The 19,845-nt window shown below is 39.6% G+C and overlaps 1 protein-coding gene across 22 annotated transcripts in view; it reads left to right on the forward strand.

Annotated features, from left to right (window-relative positions):
* The window catches only part of LOC119721196 (titin-like), a 210,720-nt gene that overhangs the window by 118,502 nt on the left and 72,373 nt on the right, over window positions 1-19,845 (forward strand). For 18 of the 22 annotated variants that reach the window (XM_038191122.1, XM_038191102.1, XM_038191117.1 and 15 more), the window contains 24 exons: window positions 476-571; window positions 1,194-1,292; window positions 2,565-2,786; window positions 3,664-3,905; window positions 4,508-4,721; window positions 6,026-6,158; window positions 7,074-7,239; window positions 7,940-8,070; window positions 8,442-8,508; window positions 8,815-9,047; window positions 9,680-9,823; window positions 10,564-10,651; window positions 11,217-11,419; window positions 12,022-12,165; window positions 12,829-12,922; window positions 13,424-13,632; window positions 14,137-14,280; window positions 14,807-14,900; window positions 15,461-15,654; window positions 16,214-16,357; window positions 16,517-16,607; window positions 17,568-17,745; window positions 18,876-19,059; window positions 19,693-19,818. In XM_038191122.1, coding sequence (XP_038047050.1) covers window positions 476-571; window positions 1,194-1,292; window positions 2,565-2,786; window positions 3,664-3,905; window positions 4,508-4,721; window positions 6,026-6,158; window positions 7,074-7,239; window positions 7,940-8,070; window positions 8,442-8,508; window positions 8,815-9,047; window positions 9,680-9,823; window positions 10,564-10,651; window positions 11,217-11,419; window positions 12,022-12,165; window positions 12,829-12,922; window positions 13,424-13,632; window positions 14,137-14,280; window positions 14,807-14,900; window positions 15,461-15,654; window positions 16,214-16,357; window positions 16,517-16,607; window positions 17,568-17,745; window positions 18,876-19,059; window positions 19,693-19,818 — 3,640 coding nt within the window. The remainder of the gene's footprint in view (window positions 1-475; window positions 572-1,193; window positions 1,293-2,564; window positions 2,787-3,663; window positions 3,906-4,507; window positions 4,722-6,025; window positions 6,159-7,073; window positions 7,240-7,939; window positions 8,071-8,441; window positions 8,509-8,814; window positions 9,048-9,679; window positions 9,824-10,563; window positions 10,652-11,216; window positions 11,420-12,021; window positions 12,166-12,828; window positions 12,923-13,423; window positions 13,633-14,136; window positions 14,281-14,806; window positions 14,901-15,460; window positions 15,655-16,213; window positions 16,358-16,516; window positions 16,608-17,567; window positions 17,746-18,875; window positions 19,060-19,692; window positions 19,819-19,845) is intronic. The other 4 variants (XM_038191110.1, XM_038191115.1, XM_038191121.1 and 1 more) reach the window with 3 other exon arrangements.

The following is a 19,845-nucleotide window of genomic DNA, read 5'->3' on the forward strand; positions in this document are numbered from 1 at the left end:
AATAATAATAAAGAAGTTGTCTTGGAGTTGATCATTTTTTTTTTCTCCAGACCATAGCTAAAATACCAGTACGTTCCATGCAGTCAATCCTTGCTAATGTTTCTCAAATGTGGGTCATTCTGAAAATGTGGGGTCCAAACTTGAGGCTTTTTTCTTTTTTCCTGTCCCTATTACCTCGGAATTTGTAATTTGCCATTCAAGTGTCATTAACAGAGTGACCTCAAATGATTCTTTATTTGTTGGGTAGGTAGTTTGCTTTTCATAATCACTCTTGTGAAGATGACTGCATTAAGGACTGCATCAGAATTATAACATCACAGATGTCAGAAGTTAAAGGGACAGGGGAAAAAGTGAACCCCAAATTTATTGAATGACCCATATGTAAAGTACATTTCTACTTCATGTACAAACCATTGCAAAACTCATGCTTTGTGCGGCATAATTCTTCAAGCTCTCCAATCATTTGACATTGTAGCCATTCAAACCATCGCCCTTTGAGAAACGCTTAATGGGAGAGGTGCAGTTGAGAGAACGCTCGGCAGACCCATCCCCACCTCGCCCCAGCGATCAGGTAGAGACATGTCACCATTCAGCATGTCGTGCTGTTCCACCCCCTTACCCCCCTCCCCCTACCCCCTCCCTACCCCCTCCCCCTACCCTCCCCCTACCCTCCCCCTACCCTCCCCCTACCCTCCCCCTACCCCCTCCTTACCCCCTCCCCTCTACCCCCTCCTCCCTCATCTGGGTCCACCTCCGCCAATGCATTAAAGACAAATCCGGACACATAATCAGTTTACATGCACGAAGCCCCTTTATTAGAGCAACTACCCCATGATGGATTATCTGATTGGCGTGCCGATCCACCCCCTTTGCCCCCCCCCCCCCCCCCCCCCCGTTAGCCCCTGACCTATTTCCTCATTTTGTAACAAAATCTTCACATTATTGACAAATCCGGACACATAATCAGGATAATAGGATGAAAACTAAGTCACTGTCAAAAGGCATTTTCCAAACCATTCTGTTCAAGCTCTTAGAATTTGTTGCATGAATTTGTCCCTCTGCGGGACTCCTTGCATCATGTTTGTTGACTTCCCTCCCCATTTTATAGAACACTTTCTGTACTTACCAAAATTAATTAGTGTTGTTCATCAGTAGAACAGAGATAAGTCGCTAACAAACGTTCTCACTCGCAGGTGTATAAGGTGTCGCCGTTTGAAACCAGACTTCAGAAAGAGATCAATTTGAGAGATCGTCGGACATCGGGTGACTACCCAGACATGGCACCAGCGGGGGTCTGTAGAGAAGCTTGGTTATTGGCATGGTGTGGTGTGTCAAGTTGTGAACATGATGACAAATATTAATGTTGATGTAAAATGATGATTACTAGTTCGGTACATTTGTATACTAATATGATTTTGTGTAATTTCCTAACTGATGTAACATCAACGGAAGTGACAGCCAACAGTCTGGAAAGAGAAATATATTAATTACATGTTTACGAGGCTCTTTTATTAACTCATCCAGGATTTTTTTTTATCAATTTATAGCAATGTGTGACTGTATTGTTTGTTTACTTGAAATTATTAAGTGTGTTGCATGGACGTAAGGGTGTGTGAAATGTATTTATTTTTTTTAATTCTAAATTTGTAAGTTACTGTTGAATTAAGTCCAAGAAAAAAAATTGATACCAAATGAAGTGTGGGTTTCTTGATATACTTTTGACTGATTTATAAATTGTAAGCATGACTTTGAAGTCCAGGCATGAGGCATGTTGCTTCTGCTTTGAGAAGTACAAATGACATAGATTTCTTCCTTTTGTGTGATAGTACCTCCATATCACATGAAGCAAGCATTTACTAACACTCTCTTCATTGTTATTTATTAGTTTCATGTAGAGGTAGACCTCTGAAGTTTATGATCCAAGTTATCTTAAGATGTATCATCAGCTTATTAAATCTTTATAATTTAAAACAGGAAAAGCCCTCTAAATTTCAATTCATAACTGGCACACAGAAAAACTCCTGTCATTCTTGCTACCATGCACCATATTCAGGCAAATGCTAGCATGACATTATCAAAAAGCCCAAGTTACTTAAATTTTGCTAGATTTTCATTTTCCCAATTATATGTCTTGAAAATGATCGAAGCTGTGGTAAATAAACTCAATGGGGACAGTCTAAAATGAATCACCATTAAAAAAATTGGCAGATTTAAAAGGAAAAAAAATCAATGTTAAAGGAGAAAAAGAGGACATTATTTAAGGGGTTTTCTGTGACTTGAAATCATGACATTCCTTCTCAAGTGATATCAATTAAAAATAGACATTTTGGGAGATCGTTTGACCTGTATTCATTAAGAATCAAATTTCACGAGGAAATTCCTATTGGTAAAGGATAGCAACCTTTGAACATAAATTTCAAATAGGCTCCGCTTTTACAATTTTTTCAACCAAATTTGCATTGGTCAGGCTGATGCTGTACAGAAAGTCTCCATTTGACTTTGCAGAATCGGTGATATCTGATAAAATCATGTATTTCAAGTTGTCTTGATTTATTTCCTTGCAGCCTTTCAGTGTGCCTGCCTTTGAGGCCAGGCTCCTCCAGGATCCCAACTTGCCAGGCATGGCGACAGAAACAGAGACAGAGACTGAGCTAGAATCCGGCATGGAGACAGACACGGAGAGGCCGGGTGCCCCGTGCTTCATCAAGGAGTTGAAGAACTTCAAGGTCTTGGAAGGCAGCCCCTTCACTTTCAGCTGTAGGGTGGAGGGCTCTCCAAAACCAACGGTGAGTTGAGAATTTGACCTGTGCCCAACTTTATGGAGTCGTTTAGCTGAACATTTTGCTTAGCATATTTTCTTACTAAGCAAAAAGATGCAGTGAACCAATCACAAGCAATACACATGCCATGACATTTTGGCTGGTTACCTAGTTTGTTAAGCAAATCAGTTCTCAGCTTACCAGCTCCATGAAATCCCCCCCCCCCCCAATTCTATGAAATGTGACTTGTATGTAGGTGGTAGCTTGAACACTGGATCAACTTGGTTAGGTCGGATGTGGTAGAGTTTTCCAGCAACTAATTGTAGAAATGTGTGGAATGGATTTTGAAACAACGTGTACTGCAGAGTTAGTTCCCTGTGTCTGAACAGTCTACACTAAGCCTTCACTGTTTAACAAAACTGCTGTTGAAATATATACATGTACATGTGTCTTCCTTTTGTTCCATTTGAACATATCTAACACAAGTTTTAGACTTGCGCTCCAGAGTTGCTCAAAACCAAATAGTTTAGGATCAACTCGGGCCAACGCAAACAAATTATGATTTTAGACAGGCAACCTTTATGTATACATTTTCCATTGACAAGACTGTGGAGTGAAATTACTACAGTAGTCTTTTGTTCAACATAGTAAATCCTAACTATTTCACACATGAACTTATTAATCAATTTATTCTAATCTTTCGAATAATTTGGTTTGGCAAGTCTCTGGAACAGCAATCTTTAATGGGTTGACAGGTTTCTTTAGGAACTGTCTACATGGTAAATAATGCCTGTACCATACAATAAAAGGACAAAGAAAAACTTTTAGATAAGTTGGTGTCAGTGAAGGTAAATATTCCACACTCGCGGCAGTTTGTTAAACGTGTGTAATTTTCTCCCCTCAGATTCAGTGGTTCAAGAACGGCCAGCCCGTGGTTCGCTCCACCCGCCTAGATGTCAAGTCCACCGAGGGCTTTTGCTCACTACGCATTCAGATGGTCCTACCAGAGGACAGGGGTGCCTACACCATTTTTGCAGCCAGCCCTAAAGGCAGAGCTGTCAGTACGGGAAGGCTGTATGTGGAACGAGTGGATGAGAACGATATGCCACAGCATATGAAGGGTGTGCTGGCCCACAGAGTCAGGCAGTAAGTTTAAAAGACTTACTGTTAACTACCTTAACCCTCCTATTGATAAAACTGTCTCAAACCATAAAAAAAATCAATCCAATTCATCATGTCCTCACATGACATATGTCATGTGACATCATCTTAAAGGTGCATAGTTTAATGTTCTATATCTAGAGATCTACAACAATGTGATTTTGTAAAAACATCATGGAATGTCGGATTGTCTTAAAACTTGGTGGGTAGTTAGATTATGTGAATATTATGCATAATATGGAATGACGTCACGATGAATTTCTTAATGAATTTTTAATTTATTTTCTTAACTAAAAGAAGTATTCCGTGTTACAATTTTGATGTTTACAGTGTTTTGAATAATTTTGAAATGAAAGGAATAAAATAAATTGATAGGCCTTCCTTCAAAATTCAGCTATCAATAAACAACTTCTCAGAAAAGCCAGTTATACTGTCCACTGAGGACAATCAACAATTCTAGTTATTTTGTAGATGATGTTGTACGCTATTGTTTACACTACGAGTGTAACAAGTGAATATGGTGTTATGTTCTGTGATCCTGTTAATTTGTATCTGTGTAATTAACCCTTGTCAAATTTCCTTCACAGGGAAACCCAAGAATACAACATCCCAGAGCGCGGTACCCCAGACAGTGAGGTCAACGAGAAACACTACAAACCGAGTATCAAGGAGATACCCAGTGACCTGATCATCAAGGAAGGCAAGATTGCTCGCTTCAACTGCCGAGTCAAGGGTAGACCGCCGCCTGACCTGGTGTGGTACCGGGATGGGGAGCGGGTCTATAGTGATCCTAACCACAGGGTGAGTTGATTTTGGATTTGCTTTCAAAATATTCAGATTTTAGCGATTATAGTTGAACTATTGTTCTTTTCAAGATAAGTTTGAGGTAGCACCATGTGAATAAATCTCTTTTGTGAGTATGTGTGGTTCTGAAAAAGAACCGGAGGGACTCAACGTTTCGAACAGTATGCTCTGCCCGTCATCAGGAGAATGAGGGATTCCAACGATGATGCGATGTTATAAGGATGGGTGTGGTTGAGTCCCTCCGGTTCTTTTCAGAACCACACATACTCACAAAAGAGATTTATTCACATGGTGCTATCGCAAACTTATCTTGTCGTAGTATCTTTCCACCATGCAAACCTTCAAATCTCATATTGTTCTTTCAATTGATAAAGTCTTTCTCTATGGTGAGTTGATATAAAGTAAAATAATAAATTTAAAAAAAGTAAAGTCTGTCATCAGGCTGGCGTTTATCTCCGGTTTCAGTAGTATGAAACGACTGACAATATTTCTATCCCTCGTGGACTGGATGCTAGTCCATCGCAAGTTACTCCTGGTACCTTTCTATACTCCTGGGTGGAGAGAGGCAAGTGGGGGTGAAGTGGCTTGCCCAAGGACACAACATATGGCCAGCAGCTGGATTCAAATCCATGACCCTCTGATCATGAGTCACAAACCCTAACCACTGGGCCAAACTCCCTCACGTGAGTTGATATACATGTACGAGCTCAAAATGACCAACCCTGGAGATTGTAAGCCAATACATTTCAACTCAAAGTACTGCCTAAATTCAGTCAAATTGAGTTACTTAATTCCAAAGGCAGATTGTAAACCTTACATTAATAGTTAAGAATTTTGTAAATTTTGATATTGGGCTTTGCCCTTCACTTATTTAATTTTTGGCACTGAGTGTGAAGTGCCTATAAAATCGATGAAGGGGCAAAATGTAATATTTAAATGATATTTTGATGCTACATGTAATAGCTATAATTTATTTTAGAATGTGTGTTAGCTGTTGATGGGGAATTTTGCTAACAAGCCACCTAGAAAATAGCAGACGTTAGTATCAGTGCAAAGATCAATGCTTGGAAGACAAGACTTTATCAGCAGAGGAAAGCTGTTTTACATATTTTATAGAATAATTTAACCATGCGTCTTCAAATAATCTGCTCAGCTCTGTAAAACTTTGCCAGATTTCATTGAATTATTTTGCTGACACTATCACCTAGGAGGTTGACATAATTAACATCATAAACTTGGTCATTGGGATGGATAGCATAGACCTGCCAGCTGACTTAACTTGAACTTTATTCACCTGGCAGATGTTGGTCAACGAGGGCGGTGTTCACTCACTCCTCATCACCTATGCCAAACCTGAGGACAGCGGTCAGTACAGATGTGTGGCAACCAACAGAGCAGGACAGTCAGAGTTTACTGTGGGGCTGTCGGTAGAAGGTGAGCCTTATTTCTTGTTTTTGAGTAAAGTACAGACCTTGGCTCAGTATCATAGAGTCACTGAACAGAAAACTTTACTTGCTTAGAAATTTTCTTGCTCAGACAAAAATTTCAACATAACGTTGCAAGCGAAGAAAACAAAACTGGAACAGTATTAGAACCAGCCACATACGGAATACCATACTAGAGCTTCACCAACTGCGCAAGTTCACCAATAAGAAATTAATTAGCATGCACATTTAATGTGTTCGTTAATTTGTTGGGTATCAGTCTCAGAAGTTATTCCCCTCATTTTCCCGAAAATAGTGTCTTAAATCTAAAGATATCTTCTGCTTCACAATTCTCCAATGCTGTGTTGTTAGTTAGGCCAAAAAAAAAAAGTCTCCGGTTTCTGGTATGGAGCTTGTCCAAAAAGTGGTGCGGCGACGCGGCTTTTTTTTTTTTTTTACCTGACTTTTTTGCTTCAAATGTCGGCTGATGACTGCAAATGGTGCCCGACTAAACTTAGTGCAAATATATGGGGGTCCAGAGAGGCCACATGAAGCTTATTCTCGATCATAACCCCATCTAAAAACACGTTAAAATTGTGCAGCAGCAGGATTCCAATCAAACCAGTGAGTTTGGCGGTTTTGAGACATCATCTTTCATTGAAAAAAAAACTTTTTCATTTTGCCGACGCGCATGGCTACGGCGACGCGCGCGCATACCAGAAACCGGAGATTTTTTTTTTTTGGCCATAGCATTGGTCACCCATTTTCCAGAATTCTGTTGTAAGAAATTCAGTTACGTTATATTAGAAAAGAAATACTTCTGAATTTTCAAAATCTGTTTGAAATATCAGTAATTCTGTTTTACATAAAGATACATCTCTATTCTTCTTTTTTGTAAACACTGATGCATTATTTCTCTCTACAGCCAAGCAACATCTAGTGGCACCATCCTTCATCGACAGGATTGAGAATGTGACTGCGATGGAGGGTGAACCTATCACGCTCAGCTGTAAGGTCCATGGAGCACCTAGTCCACAAGTCAACTGGCAGAAGGACGGGCATCACATCACTAGAGGGTCAAACCGATACAGGTTGGTAGGATTTTTGTACTGTCCGTAACTTATGCAGATTCGCTAAAACACCTCAGGAGGCTGTCAAGCATTTTTCAGTATTGAGTAAGGTAAAGCACATGTAGAGTGCTGTGGCCTTGTGGTTAAGGGCACTGATTCGTGGTCTGCGGGTAAAGCTGCAGGTTGTGGGTTCGAGTCCTGGCGGGGTCATGGTGCGTGTGCCCTTTGGCAAGGCACTTTGTCACTCATTGCTTCTCTCCGCCCAGGAGTAAATGGGTACCTATGAGGGCAGTGATGGTTATTGTGATTGAATTAGCTTCCTTGCGCCTAACAGGCTGCATCGAGCTGTATACTCCCCAAGGAGTTGAGATGGTATATGGAATGTTTAATTGGCCCAATGATTAGGGGTAATAATAATGTAAAGCGCTTTGATCTTAGTTAAACGCGCTATATAAGAACCTGTTATTATTAATATTATATTATTATTATTATTTTACATGGGTGCCTTAATAGTATGAAGAAGGAATGTGCTATTAGTGAACTACACAGTGGAGGATATTGGAGGATTCAGGAAATTCTCAGCAATATGACAGTGCTGTTAAAAATAGAATGATTTTGTTCAAATTTACAGCAGTGCACTTGAACTAAATGAATTTTAGAAGACTTTATGGAGCCTACCAAATTTCTAGCTTTATTTTTCATGGGATGTTTGCTTTGACAGAATTGAGATGCTACAAGGCGTGTGTAGTTTCTCCATTGACAAGACGAGTCGTGAAGACAGCGGCTGGTACACATGTACAGCATTCAACTCAGCTGGCCGCGTCTCCTGCAGGTGTAAAGTGCAAGTCACCTGTAAGTATATCAGTGTCTCCTAAAAGTTGCTTTTTTATCTCATGAGTGATATAAAGTGATTATTTATGGAAATTGGAATGCCTTTCAGGGAAGTGCAGAAGTATTAAATCCCATAACCACAATTTTTTCCAATTGCTTTTACACTTTTGTTAACTTAATGAAAGTGTTTAATCAATTTTACAGTTTGCCAAGTTTGTGAAGCCTAATTTATAGACATCATATTTCATTTAATGCCCTCTTCTGTTATATCAAATGAGACATATTCTTTTGTCAGCAAGTTTATTGGAAGTTCCTCAGTTCTTGAAACTTTGTAAAAAAAAAGGGGTAATTTAAGTCTTCTTTTCTTGTTTTAAATTTTTTTTAAATTTTAGACCAACCTCCCGTTGGAAAGATTTACGGGACGGCACCACCCCTGGTGAAAAGGAAGGCTCCCACACAGTAAGTACAACTCATATTACTCTTGTGCTGCCTTACGTTAAATTGAAATATAACTTGTAGCAGTGGCTAAATTGTGGCCAATTGTACAAGCCAAAAATATTGTACAAATCCAGGTTATGGTGTGGCTTAAAAACTATAATTCAGTTACAGTTATATAAAAACATGTCGTCAACTTTTAGGTACTTGTAGCACAAATGCATGGCAATTTAACAGTGGACACTGCAGAAAGTCATGAGTGAATGATTTCAATTTTCATTGTTAGCTCTTACGCCTTTAATGTTAACTCTTACGACGTTATTATTTCAGGCAAAGCAGACCTCCAGTGGAGCCTCACTCCTCCGGCTCCATCTTCACCCGGCCGGATCAGTACTCGGACGACGAGGAGTTCCCCAAGACGCCCGAGCCTCGCTTCACCATCCCGCTGAACGACATGCACAAGAAGGAGGGTGAGAACGCCCGGTTTGCCTGCCGGCTGGAGCCAGCTAGCGATGAGACCATGAGGGTAGAGTGGCTCAAGAATGGAATGCCACTCTTTGCTGGTAAGAATCGGCTGGAAATTTCTATCAAAATTCACACTGTCATGAGTTGATTACTTCTGACAATGAATATTTTTGGAGACTTGATTTAAAGTCCTTTGACATATTCAAGGCTGTCATAGCCTTTGAAAGTTTAAGGATATAGGGCTGGACAACTCAGTTAGCGAAGCACTTACTTAATATTTCAAAGTCTGCATTTTCAAATCCTGCTCCGGTCAGTATCTTTGTTCAACTTTACATTGGTAAGAAGATAATGAAAGTTGGTTTCTCCCGTGTCATAAACCAAGTATTAAGATACTTTAAGTAACAACATGCTGTGTCCCATTTCATTGTGCCATATTTTTGATAAGTTTTCCCCGTCTGTATGTACCAATTTTTAATAGTTTTTTTATTCTGTGAGTGTGTCTGGAACTTTTGCATCTTGCCGTTTGTGTCAAAACTTGGTGCCAATAAGTATCACGCAAAAGAAATATACAAGAAGAGATGATTGCTTTTACCTAATCTACCAGACAGGAGTTTACAGAAACCAGACTTCATGTGGCTGATTTTAACCTTTGTTAGTTGTTTTAAACAAGTATCTGTCTGTGCTTCATTCTAAATGTACATGTATCTTATTTTATCTTCTCACTCTGTAGGTTCTAGGATCAAGACCAGCAACGAGTTTGGCATCTGTCACCTAGAGATCCAAGGCATCTACCCAGAAGATGCTGGGATCATCACATGTCGAGCTGCTAACGCCAGCGGGCACACTGAGACCTCCGGCAGACTCACATGCCAGAGTAAGCCAATAGATTACACATCAGTGTCTTTAATACAGTGGTCTGACTTGAAAAACTTACATTTATGAAGTTAATTTTTATCACCCGAGACCTGTGATATGCAAAGTTATTTATTGTGAATTAGTAGAAATATTTACTGACAATATGTAAAATGACTTACTCATGTGACTGCGCAATGAAACTTCATTTACCGTGGAATAGAACTGCTATTTTTGAGGTGTGGCCGATACTTTTTATTGTCTTTGTGCTTTTAAACGGTGTAATTTATACAACGCCTGAATAAATCCCCATCATCTGATTGGTGGGTCATTGATCATGTGTCATTGAATTATTCGTACCTACCCACGGCTCGGCCGCACCTCAAAAATATAAGTTCTATTCCACGGTAAGTAGAAGTTTCATTGCGCAGTCACATGATTGGTGGCGAGGATTTATTCAGGTGTTGTATAAAACTAATAATGAATGTTCACATTTGTGCAAGGGAAATAATAAATTAATTCGGTGACAGATGGAATGTTCCATTCCACTTGGCTTCGCCTGGTGGAATGGAACAATCAATCTGTCACCTCATGAACATATTCTTACCATTGCACTCATAAACATTCATTATTTTTATAATATTTTAATTTGTATTGTTTTCTGTTCTTTTGTTAGCAAAACACTTTACAAATGTAAACAATATAATGATAATAAAAATATTAATTTGCTGTTAACGGTCACTGTGTGTCTTTCATTTTTAGCTAAAGGCTCAGTCATCTCTGACAGCCAACTGCCTGAGGAGATGAGAGGAATACAGAGGACTCTTCAGTACGAGGAATACCTCAGAGGGTAGGTGGCTACAATCTTGTAGGTCACAGGGTTCGCATCAATACCAAGTTTTTTATTCAAAATCCTACGATGTTGTAGAGCTGTAGTGTGGTATTCTTGACATAAAAGCTTCAAATCTCAAGCTCAATGTTGAAACTAATGGCATGTTTACACAGTTTGTAGAATGCCATGTTGAATCCCATGGTCCAGTGGTTACGGTGTTTGACGCATGTACGATGGCAGGTGGGTTCGAACCATGCCAGGAACATGGTGTTTGTGTCCTTGGGGAAGACACTTAACTACAGTTGCCTCTCTCCACCCAGGAGTATGAATGGGTACCTGTAAGGGTAGAGGACCGAATGTGCGCTGATATCGGCTGTCTTGTTGCCTGATGAACAGGGGAATAATTGTAAAGGACTTTGAGATGGTTCATACGATGGAAAGCACTATATAAGCATTACAATATATTTTATTGTAATTTGAAATTCTGTTTTTGATTGGCAAGCAAGACTATTGTACATCACTGTGAAATATGCTGTTAATAGTCATTTTTATTGGAATTGTTTTTAAAATTTTCTTACTACAGACCCGATGATGCCTTAGCCAGGGAAAAGCCTGCAGCCCAAGCCTACGAATCGGAGCGGGCTCCCCCGCCGAACTTTGTCATCTCCCCACGAGATGTCAAGAAACATGAGGGGAAAGACGCTCGCTTTGCCTGTAAGATTGAGCCGACCGGTGATGGCACCATGCAAGTGGAATGGCTGAGGAACGGAAGGCCGTTGTTCACAAGTGAGACAAGTGTTATTTTTTTTTTAATTATACAGTTTGAAATATTTTATATTACTTTAAATTAAAATCAGAAAAGTGCGTAGTTGCAAGGCTGTGAAGGATGTAACAAAATATGTAATTGTTTTTTCCCCCTTTCCTTCACAACAATTAAGCAAGAGAACTTTTGCAGATTTTGGAAACATTCGTGAAATATTTTATAAACAGAATCAGGAAAACAGGCTTGCTTTCACATAAATTAGAAGTAACTGTTTAAGTATTTGAAGACATAGAAACAAAGCCAATTCTGCCTTATCTTGTTTAATATAGATTTAAATTCAAGATTAGGTTTTGCCCTTCACCGACGTATAAACACTGTATACTCAGTGTGTTACCTCCCGAGTGAAAGTTGGAAAAAGATCACGTTTATACGTCAGTGAATGGCAAAACCTAAAAGTGATTTACATCATCCCAACGTAAATTCCATCTTATGAATAGTTTAGATTTGAATTATTTTCCATTTTCTCTTCAAAAAAAAAAACAGTCTTTCTTTTTCTGCAAACTAAACAGTGCCTAATTTTGTTCAAAACTTCATGAAATAAAATTGATGTTACTTTATCCCATAGGCTCAAGAATCAAGACCACCTTTGAGTTTGGCATTGCCAGCCTGGACATCAAGGGTGTGTATGCTGAAGACGCTGGAGTCATCACGTGTCGCGCTGCCAACGAGAGTGGAAAGAATGAAGTCTCATGCAAGCTCATTGTGCACTGTAAGTCATGTCAAGATTTGGAACTCAATTACTTGCTTAAAAACTGGTAAACTTGCTTGTATTTTGGCTTAGTCCCCATTAGATAGGGCACTTGCGAACCCTTCATCACACATGGTGATGTGGTACACGGTACCCTGTGGAGACATGGGTATATAATAGGGAACAAAAGATTGTATACGTCTCCACAGGGAAATATCTCTAGGTGAATACGTCTCTACAAGGTTATCACGAAATAGATATATGGATCTTACTCAAAAACTGGGAATTTTCAAGGTGTGTTGATTTGTCGCAAATTGAAGTATTTTATGTAAGGGATGTTAAGTCCGACTTTCAGCCAAGGAAATTAATTCTGGTTAAAATAGGAGCATTTTAAAGCTACATGCAGATTTGCAATCTCAACTTGTTTAGTCACGAGAACAAAGAAATGACTCCACAAGGATACAAATTCCAGTATGTATGTTTTCATAGTGTTGATGTGGTGCTCCAATTGTTTTACATGGTGTTCTCTTGCTGTTCCTGTGGTTTTCTCATTGTGCATTGTGTTTTAATGGTATTCACAAGATGTTCACATGGTGATCACATGATGTTCACATGGCATTTACAAGCTAGTTTATCATATTGTTCCATTATTTATACATTGATGTAACTCTGATTGATATACAGCCAAAGACGGCCTAGTCACCGAAAGTCAGCTTCCAGACAGCATGAGAGAGGGCATTGAGAAGACGTTGGAATACGATCGCTCCATCAGTGACGAGTAAGTGGACCATCTTAAAGAATTTAAAAGAAATCTTTTGTTTTCTCCCCATAGTAAAAACAAAATGTCATCAAGCAGTGTATTAAGTGCAATGTTGCACAGTCACAGCACCAATAATAAGCAATGAAATAGTTTTGGTACCTTACATGAGAAAATGTATGAGAGGAACTCCCACATTAAACTTCCTCAAATTCCATTCAAAATGGTGCTCATAGACAAAAAGAGGTCTGAATTTGTATGTATGCCTTGGAAATTTTGAAATAAAGTTCCAAAGGTTTCAAACCTTTCTAACAGAAGGTCAGTGCATAAGGTCAGTGCATGCCTCAAGTTAATGCAAAACAAAAAACGTTAGCTGCTAAGTGCACCGGATTCAAAATGCGTTAAACTTTTGCAAATTTAGAAGCGCATATTTTCCTGTGTGGCGTAAAACAAATTCATATTCACATTTGGCCATTATCACGCCATATCCATGTTGATTTTCGAAACCATGTGTTACTGCAGTGGTATTGTAAAGGACGGCCGACCATCCAGACCAGACACCGGCGTCTACCACGAGGCAGACAGGGCCCCAGCACCACGCATCATCGTCCCAATCAACAGCTTACAGAGATCCGAGCTACAGAAGGCCCACTTTGCCTGCCGGATTGAACCTGCCAGCGATGCTACCATGAAGGTGGAATGGTCCAAGGATGGACGACCACTCATCACTGGTAAGAAAAAAGCTGTAGTGTGACAGTTGTATTTTGTACCTGTATTTTGTACCCCAGATTTTAAGTCAATTCAGTTCTAAGACAAAGTTGGATTTACCATGTGGCCAAGATTGTCTTACAACTATAACCATTAGACAAATTATACACACATACAGAATGCCATTACACTCAACCAACACAACTACATGCAGCTGCAGCGCAAAGGAATGAGGCGCCCATGCTAACTGTTCATTGAGTGATGCATATTTCATGCTGTAACAATGTGGCTCTGAATAATGGATTTTGGATAATTCAAAAAGTTTTAATTTCAAAAGTTTCTTGGGAAATTCCAATGAATTTCCAAACCTTGCGGCAGTTAAAAATGCTAAACGATTAAAGGAATTGTCAAATATGAGTCATCACCACTATAAAATGACAAACGACCTTTTTTTTTCATTTGTATTTTAAATTCAATAGAAACAGCTGTAATATTATGGAAGTTTTCCTCAAATATTTATTGTGCAGGTTCTCGCATCAAGACTGTCTTTGAGTTTGGCATCGCCAGCTTGGACTTCAAAGACGTCTCAGCCGAAGACTCTGGGACCATTACTTGCACTGTCACCAATGAAAGTGGGCGGACAGAGACATCTGCAAAGCTGGTTTGCAGAGGTAAGAGATAGCTTAAAAATATTAACATTCTAAAGGGTAATTGCAAATGGTGTCTATTACCTTTAAACACTGTTTGTGTCCTTACAACTCTGAAGCAAATAAGAAAATACAATTTGTTGACCTCAAAGAATTCCTTGAAATATATTTTTAGTTCTGATTGTTTCATGTAAATCTGATGAGTTGTGACATAGTATTTTTTTTTTCGGGGGGGGGGGGGGATTTAAACAGATGTTGATCATGGATATAGTAGACCTTGCCTTTTGATGTTCAATCAACCTTTTTATCTGAACGGCTATCTTTATTAAATCTATCGTTATTAAATTTTACAAAGTACCAATGGTACATACGATGACCGAGCTCAACCAACAGAAACAGTTAATTATACTTGCACCATTTCCAAGTCTACTTTTGCTTCCGCGGTCCAAAGGACAAACGTGGAAAGAAAGATCCTTGATTAAATTATAGCTTCTATTGCCATGGTACCAATCATGATGATGACAATGATGAAGTTTTTCTTTTCTTGTAGCTCAAGGAGGTCTGATCACCAAGAGCCAGTTGCCTGAGGAGATGCAAGCTGGTATTGGGAAGACATTGGAACATGATAGATCACTCAGTGAAGAGTAAGTCTCATCTACTTTGTCTCTTTTCACATTGTTCTTTCCATGGCATCCTTTACCCTTGTAATGCTTTGCTTTGGCAATTTCTTTAAAACAATGAACATTTTATCCATCATTAAACCATTTTTACCTTTCATAATTGTCAAAGAAAAAAAGTCAAGTACTCCAAATAAATCTGTTAAGCCCTGTCCCTTGATGTTTTGTCCGAGCAAAGTCATATCTTCGCAACCATTATGACTGACAAAAGTCTGACATGCATGCTCTTACACATGGCATTAGGAGATGTACGTAATGCTGCAAATAGAGAAGGGCTTATGGCCACATCTTGAACAGTTTGTTATTAAGGAAAGATTCAATAACTCAGAAAGTACGAGTCTGTAAATAGAACAAAGAAACTGAAGAATAAGTAATCTTAGCAAAGAACCGAACTGAAAAGATAACAACACAGAGAAGAAAATAGTTTTAAATGAAGGGAATTTTTTTTTTTTTTCTAAATTTAATATTCCTGTGAAGACCAGAAGCTGTTAGCAATCACGTTTCATATTTTGTGGAATGATTTTCAGGAGTGGCAGCGGTCAGTACTATCCAGCCCAGATTTACGAGGCTCCCAAAGCGCCGCCTCCAAAGTTTGTCGTCCCCTTGAATAACGTCATCAAGAAGGAAGGAGAGACGGCTCACTTTGCTTGCAAACTGCAACCAGCGAGTGATAGCACCATGAAGGTGGATTGGTTGCAGAACAGCAAGCCAGTCGTTACTGGTAAGACATCTTCTCTGCCTCAAACTCCCCCTCTCCCCCCTCCCCTTCCCTAGTAAGTCTTGCACATTATTCATCTAACCTCCTTACTTGTATAAGGATGAACAAAGACATTGATTGGAGTGGGCTTCAGACTTTGGCCATGGGAAAACGCTACCGGCCCTCTACCATCTGAGCTATTCAACCCCCTATGTTGGAGATCTCCCGATGTATTATTATTTATTTACTTAATGGTAATGAAACCAAGGATTCCTCAAAAGCGCCCTAGGGACTGTCGCTCGCAAGCCTTGAAGAAACACGTAGAGACAAGACAATGAGAAGAAATTACAGTTTTCAAGGTGGGAGGAAAACCCCAGAAGAATATTCTTGGGGAAACCCACGGAATCAGGTAGGGACTGAAAACCCAATCCACATTCGGCCAGTGGAGGAATCGAACCCGGGTCACAGCAATGGAAGGCTGGGAAATAAATTTGGCATTGAAAGTATTTTGTAGCTTGAGGTGAGGTTTGGGCTATAGCAGGAGCAGCTTTCTAATGAGTGTTTTTTGGTCTTGGTTTTTCAGGATCACGCATCAAAACCAAGCACGAGTTTGGCCTGTGCTCACTGAACATGAAAGGCATCTACCCCGAGGATGCAGGAGTTATCATGTGTGTGGCCCAAAATGAGAGTGGTAGAGCTGAGACCAGTGGAAAACTTGTCTGCAAAGGTTAGAAATATTTGCTGATCTTCATTAACCTTTATCCTGGATTAGCTACATTAATGTTTCCATTAATGATGGTCATGAAAATAGTCTCATAAGAAATTGAACTGAGGAATTAAAAGGAGTTGCAGTGTTTGATTGGTTGTATTTGTGTTTACTTTGCAGCCCAGCAAGCTCTCATTCTAGACACCCAACTTCCGGAGGAAATGAGAGGAATTGAGAAGACATTGGAATTTGAAGAGTACCTCAAAACAGAGTGAGTTGCTGTAGTAATGAGACAGTGAGAAATATTACAGTTCAACATGTAGTTTCCTACTCTTACCTGTGCACTTTAGTAGGGGGCGATGTGTCAGTGGTAGGCAAAACCCAATGTCAACATTCACGTCTACCCAATGCAAAAATCTATCACACAAGACCTAAAGCCTGGTTTCCATATCGACATAAGAAATGCAGAGAGCAACGCAAACAAGACCCAAACAGACATATGGAAACTTTAGTCCGGTAATGTCACTGACAACCCAGACAGACACAAATTATCTTGCAGACGACTGGCAAAGTTGAACCCAGATCAACTTTGCCGACGGTTACACGCACTGTCTGTGCAGTCTGCATAAGCTTAACGTCAATATGGAAACTAGGCTTAACCCTAACCCTGCCAGACGCAACACAGTACACCAGGTGGAAAAGAACTGGTGCACTTTGATGCATTCAGCTACCAACACCAGTGCATGAATGGCCAGCTCTGAAACAATGAGAGCTAAGTCCCATTAAACAATGCCACAGTTATATCCTGCTGCCTGCAGTGACCACGGACTCTGAGGCAGTGTGGCCTTGAGACTTTTCCCCTGATGGATCTTGCTACACTGGGCAGGCTTGTCACTTAGTCAAGTGTTGCATGTTGCTGTGCTTGGCAGGGTTCTAGCAAACATACCCTGGAGGGTTAGGGTTAAGATGCTGATAGACACATCAAAGCGCCATGTGGAATTGAAAAATTTGAATCCAGTGAAGCCCAAGGATTTTAACCCGGTTGCCTAAATCTTTCTGCATGGGAGTTAATGCTAGCATGACAGTGGTTTGTCCCTGTTGGGAAAATTCTATGAGTATGTCTTTTCCCAGTGGCAGCTACAGTAGATAACAATTTTCTGTTTTGTAGCAGTTCTAACCCTCAATCACAAAAAAGTGATATTCTTTAACCTTTGTCATTTCTTATTTTCAGGGCTAGGCAACACAGCGGTGGTGCGGAGCAAGTCGATGCACCCGTTCCACCTCAGTTTGTCACCTTGCCAGAACCCTGTGAGGCTGTTGAGGGCGAACCAGCTCGATTCACTGTCAGGCTGGTGGGCAATCCAGTACCCAGGGTCATCTGGTACAAGGATAACATCATGCAAGCTGACGTAAGTGCTTAATGTGGTACTAATGTTAGGAAGAGCAAATTTTAACAGTTGCATATATTTTTGTTGTTGTTATGAAGTACAGATTTGTTACACAGTTCCTACAGTTTATTCATTGTACGATCTCTTTGAAGAAGTTGTCTTTCTTTGTTTTCAGGAAGAAGTTGTTTTGATAGACAGTGAAGTTACACACAAATTTCTGTTGTGTCATTACAGTAGATTGATAAGCTTGAGGTTATACATAAGTGCGAAATACTTCATTATTTATAAAATATTTAACAGGCCAATGTAAAGTTTGTTTTAATTTGTTTTGAGGGATATTCAACTTCTTGACACTCTGAAATCAAACCTTTGTATCATTCTTAAAAAAGTAAGAGTCTCATGACAGGCAGGGCATGCCATCTGAAGCGTTGAGTTTCTTTTCAGGACCAGACAACCTCACAAACGATATTTCACGCCCCATGGTTCTATTGAATCGTACTGTTTTTCGCTGGCGTCACCATGAACCGTTCAAATCATATTTGTTTGAAGATTGTCACTGTTAACCCCTAAGGGAAATTACATCATTGGTTTTTGCTGTACTTTTTAGAAATGAACTATTTGAGGGATTAGTATAATAGATCAAAAAATGTTACACTGACATGTTTTAATTTTTGTGTTCGAAAATGTTGGAAAAAAACAAGAAAAACAAAAATATTCAAGTAGTCAGGTTCCCTGACTCCACTAAAGATGAAATGGATCAATTTATAGATGCCGGAAAGTTGTAAGGTAAGGGAACCAGTCTAGCTGACCTGCACCCGTTCATGAACATGTAACCAAAAGCAAACAAAATTTGGACTGAAAAAAGGGTAAATTTGGAGCAGTCGTTGAAAAAAGTTAGGTTTTTCCAACAGTGGTCGGCCGACCAGCGTTGGAAATTTATACAAAATATCACTTTTCTTGAAAATGACTTCACACCTGGTGCCATAATTTTACAGGATACTTTAGAATGTCATTTTCCAACATCCTTGTAAGGTATTTCGTAAAAATGTATTAGTTTTGTTATTCGATGTTTGCAAATGTTGTATATTCCCTTTAATAAAGGGAAATAGAGATAAAGAGAAGTAAAATTGAAGTGTGACATTTCCGTACAGGGTTCCCGCACGAAGATCTGGTTTGATGGCATCCATTACTTTGACATCCCTAAGACCCGGCCATCAGACAGCGGCATCTACAAGGTGGTAGGCAGGAACAAGTTTGGCATGATCTCCCACGAAACCAGACTCCACGTCTTCAGGAAGTCTGACCAAGGAGTACAGCTCAAACGAACAGGCAAAGGTAAGAGGCATGACTTAAAATGAAGCTAACTAGTAACTACCTTAACTGATTTCAATATTAGCATAAATCTGTGAAGTGCAGTTTTGGTTTCAGAAACATCAACAGAAATATGTTGATCGGTATTTTCGATGTATTAATGCATAAACTAAGCGCTTCAATGTGCATTGATGATTTTAATAGGGGCAAACTTCCAGAGGGTAATTTTGGGTCAAGGTCAAAAGGTCCTTGTACATTTGCGATTGTGAGCAGGTACTGATCAGACTTTTGCAGTATTTTTGTCAAAACGTAATGTGCACTTAGCATGTTTGTGCTCCAGCTGAATGTGTGATGGACTAAGCCTTTTTGTTTATATTGCATATTCATAATGAGATGAATATTCATGGTTCTATGGCAACCATGCAACTTTACAAACTTGTGGCATTATGAAATATTAAATAAAAAAAAAAATTAAAAAAGGAGAATGATCTTGCATCAAATAAATTCCCAAGTCTGTGAATTGTCTGGCACAAAATGGCTAACATCTGATAAATGATCTTGCATGAACATTCCTGCTATAACAATAAATTTGCAAGACAAAGCACCCCCCTTAAGCTGACCCGCAGCATTTTCTGTTTTGGTATGTTCCTATTAAAGAGTTCAAATCGGGCGTAGTGGTCAAGCCCCAACTAAAACACGAAGAGATGTCACCAGAACTACAGCAGGCTCTCCAAGCAAGAAAGGGATATAAGCCTGTATCAGTGGTGCCTAAACCAGACAAAAGTAGGTCTTGATTCCTTTAAACCTTAC

This window comes from Patiria miniata, unplaced genomic scaffold, assembly GCF_015706575.1.
Source record: "Patiria miniata isolate m_02_andy unplaced genomic scaffold, ASM1570657v1 HiC_scaffold_13, whole genome shotgun sequence".
Lineage (NCBI taxonomy): Eukaryota > Metazoa > Echinodermata > Asteroidea > Valvatida > Asterinidae > Patiria > Patiria miniata.